This window comes from Episyrphus balteatus, chromosome 3, assembly GCF_945859705.1.
Source record: "Episyrphus balteatus chromosome 3, idEpiBalt1.1, whole genome shotgun sequence".
NCBI classification, from domain to species: Eukaryota; Metazoa; Arthropoda; class Insecta; order Diptera; family Syrphidae; genus Episyrphus; species Episyrphus balteatus.
Genome location: NC_079136.1, coordinates 23,295,982 through 23,299,434, shown reverse-complemented (window position 1 = coordinate 23,299,434; position 3,453 = coordinate 23,295,982). Strand labels below are relative to the sequence as shown.

The 3,453-nt window shown below is 33.1% G+C and overlaps 1 protein-coding gene across 1 annotated transcript; it reads right to left on the bottom strand.

Annotated features, from left to right (window-relative positions):
• Positions 1-471: 471 nt before the first annotated feature.
• LOC129912980 (lysosomal aspartic protease-like) lies at positions 472-1,845 on the bottom strand. The gene is made up of 2 exons (XM_055991273.1): positions 1,831-1,845; positions 472-1,761 (listed from the first exon to the last, which is right to left on the bottom strand). Exon 2 carries the CDS (start codon positions 1,740-1,742, stop codon positions 576-578), a length of 1,167 nt encoding a protein of 388 aa, XP_055847248.1. The 5' UTR covers positions 1,743-1,761; positions 1,831-1,845; the 3' UTR covers positions 472-575.
• Positions 1,846-3,453: the final 1,608 nt, after the last annotated feature.

The window sequence follows — 3,453 nt, the reverse complement described above, 5'->3', positions numbered from 1 at the left end:
GTGTTTCCTTAACTGATCTATATGATAAGACGTAGAAATTCGTTTTGGTTGCTTAACTTAATAAGATCTCCTGATTAATATGAATTTTATTAGTAGATTAGTATTAATGTACATACCATGTCAATTTTATCTAGACTAGGAGTTTTTTTTTAAAACACAATAATTTGACAACCTATGATAAGTGGAGATAAGTGCGCCATTGCTTCTATTTATCTATGATTGCTTCTGTATAGATAAGTTTCTAGAAGGTTTACAAGTTATAATTTTGTGCAAATAAGGTTATGTAAGTAGGGTCTTGAAACTATTAAAACAAGCCTCATAGCAGGGAACTAATAGAACAAAAGTTTCTTAGGGTTTCTGATATTTTAAAAATCAGTAGAAGAAAAATTTGAAAAAACAAACAAAATTTAATTCAAACAACCTTATTTATGTTTCTTGTTGAGATTTCATTGCATAAGAAATTCAAATGTTTATTTTGAAAAATTAGCGAAATCATATTGGATATTGCACTTTTAGCTAATTAAAATACAACACTTTCTGTACTTTCCAGCTTATGACATTCCTCTACTAACATCTTACTTCTTTTGTACGGCTTCAGCAAAACCAACACGATTATTGCCCAAATCGAATTCAGTGTAGTATTTGCCAAGGAATACATCACCAAGGATCCACATTGGTCCAGTTGTTGGTGGCATGTCCATTCCCATGAATCCAGACAAGCACATATCTTGTCCAAGATTGAGAACGTAGTCCTTACCTTCAAGGAAGAAAGTCTTGCCACCCATTTTGAAGTTAATAATTGGCAAAGATGGAATACGATCACAATCAACAGTGTATTGACCAGTGATCATTTTCTTTCCACCGATAGCCTTGTTAATAGCAGTAACCTCCTTGACTGGGCCAGCAATTAGACTGGTACCAGTATCGGCAATAGCTTGGCAACCTTTAGCGCAGAATTTAACATCTCCAACTGATCCAGATTCCATGTCGAATTGCCAGTAGCCTTGACGAGTCACGGGCAGATATGTGAAATCACCCTTGTAGTATTTGGGGTCTGATCCTCCGAAGGTAATTTCACCACCATAAGTCGAAGAGGCGTTTCGGTTAATGAAGAATGAGAAGACAGGGTTCTTGACCAAACCTTCATTGACGAGGTTATAGAATGGAGGAACAACACCATTAACGGCAATATTTTCAAAACCCAAACCAAGGATACCATCGAATTTAGCGGCAACGAAAGTTATTCCAGGTTGGCCAACAGCTTCAGCGAATGTCTGTGACTTAATTTCAAGACCTCCAATGGTAACGGTATCGGTAGACAAGAATCCAGTAAGGGAACCAGTTCCGTATTGAATAGCGAAATCAGTACCGTTCTTGACGTAGGTGGATGATTTCTTTGAGTTGTATTTGTTGTGCAACTTGCAGGCAATGTTGGTAAGCTTGCATTTTTTCGATGGCACCCACAAGTTGGAAGATCCAGTATCAAAAATAACCGAGAATACCTGGGGTGGTGTTCCGATGGTAATGTCACCGAAATATTGGGCATCCATGTAGTTGGACAAAGGCTCACGCATAAGGTTGTCAGTAGTGCGCATGTACTTGGAACGACGGAATTCTACATCAGTTCCGGCTTCAGTAAGCTGCTTCAGAGCTGAATCGAATTTTTGAATCTTAATGCGGATCAAATCTGATGCATTGACTGCTACCAAAAGGCAGGCCACAAGTGCGATAACCTTGAACATATTGACTCTTCTTTACAATCTGCAAATATATAGAAGAAATAGTTTAGAAAAATTGTATATAAATTTTGTCAGCAATCCGATTTATTACCTTTGGATATGTGAGAAAAGACTGACTTTACCGCAACGATTAGACTGGCTTAAATAGTAAATCACAATCAATCAAAGAAATTTAGATTCAAATCAAATTAATTAGTTTTTTTTTTAAAGAGATAACATTTTATTTTTCAATCTTAGAGATAGGCACGGAAATGGTGTTGTACAACATATTGTTTTTAGATAAGCTTCCTTAATCAATACTAACACTTATGTTGTTAATTGGTTGTTACTGTGTTTAGCTGTGATTTTGTTTTTTTTTTTTTTTTTTTTTGTAGCTGGTAAGAAATGGGAGTGAGGTGATGATCAGGGATGAGAATGCTTAGCCCGGAAAGTGAAGCATATTGCCCAAAAAAACGAAGTAGATTTGGAAAATATGTAGCAGATAATGAAAAACAAAAAATATACAAATAAAACAAAATATGAGACCTACATTGGTTGAAAGCGCATCAATCGTAGATAACAAATATGATTTTTTTCCTTAAAAAAAACATCCCCGGAAGTTGCTGTAATCATTTTTAATTTCAAATTTTGAAGTGTTTTTTATTGCAAAACTATTTTCAGGAAAGTCAGATTGACTTGCTCTTAGTTCCATGATTTGGATGTATAAAATAAGAAATTTTTGCTGATCCTAATGAGTTTATTCAAAAATAAAGTGCACCAACAATGCATTTTCTTAAATGAATTTTTCGATTAACAAAAAATGAATCAATACAACACATCTTAAATGAAATTTTGTTCGTTAGAAAAAATTAGTCAAACGAAGTAGAAATACGTTGCTACGTAGCAGATACACAAATATAAATTAATGAAGTAGATCTACTACATATGAAGTAAATACTCATCTCTGGTGATGATATCTGGAACGAACCTTACCCCATTCAATATTATCTAGAAGCAAGTGGGCTTAACCCGGTTAGCAATTAAGATTCTTAAGAAGACATTATCATTTGTTATTTTATCAGCAAACAGGTTTTGGGAAAATTTCTAAAGTATTAAATAATTGTTCGTTAAGATCATACTTAACCAACAATGTAATCGAAGAGATAATGTGGGATTCCTAGAATTTAGCTATAACTACGATTTTATAATTTTTTTTTTATCGTTATGTTATTGTTTAAATGGTATGATTTAATTTGTTTTTGGATACAAAAAGCATACTTTTGAGGAAATGACGTGAAAGATTTGTATCTGAGTTTTGGAGAATTAATAGTCAGTTAATGATAAAAAGACACTTTAAAGAAGGAAATTAAATTTACTTATTAGATCTTAAAAGATTATTCCTCAATAGACCAGTAAAATTATTTTGGGTAGTTCCATGAAAAAATGGACACGAAATGTAAACAAATTATGCAGGCTTTTTTTTAAATTTTTTCCCAACAATAAATCACTATACTTACGAAGGCAAGTCTTCATGCAAGTTGGCTTAAAAATTTTCAAGCATAAGCTTGCCAACTACAGAAGAATTTCACATGAATGTGACTAAAAAGAGCCTACAAAAAATAAGATGAATCTAATAATTGTGACGATGAATGACAATGTCCAATAGTAATTGCTAAAATAAATTAACTAGCTTCGTTACAAAATATTCGATTTTAAAATTACTTTAATGAAAATG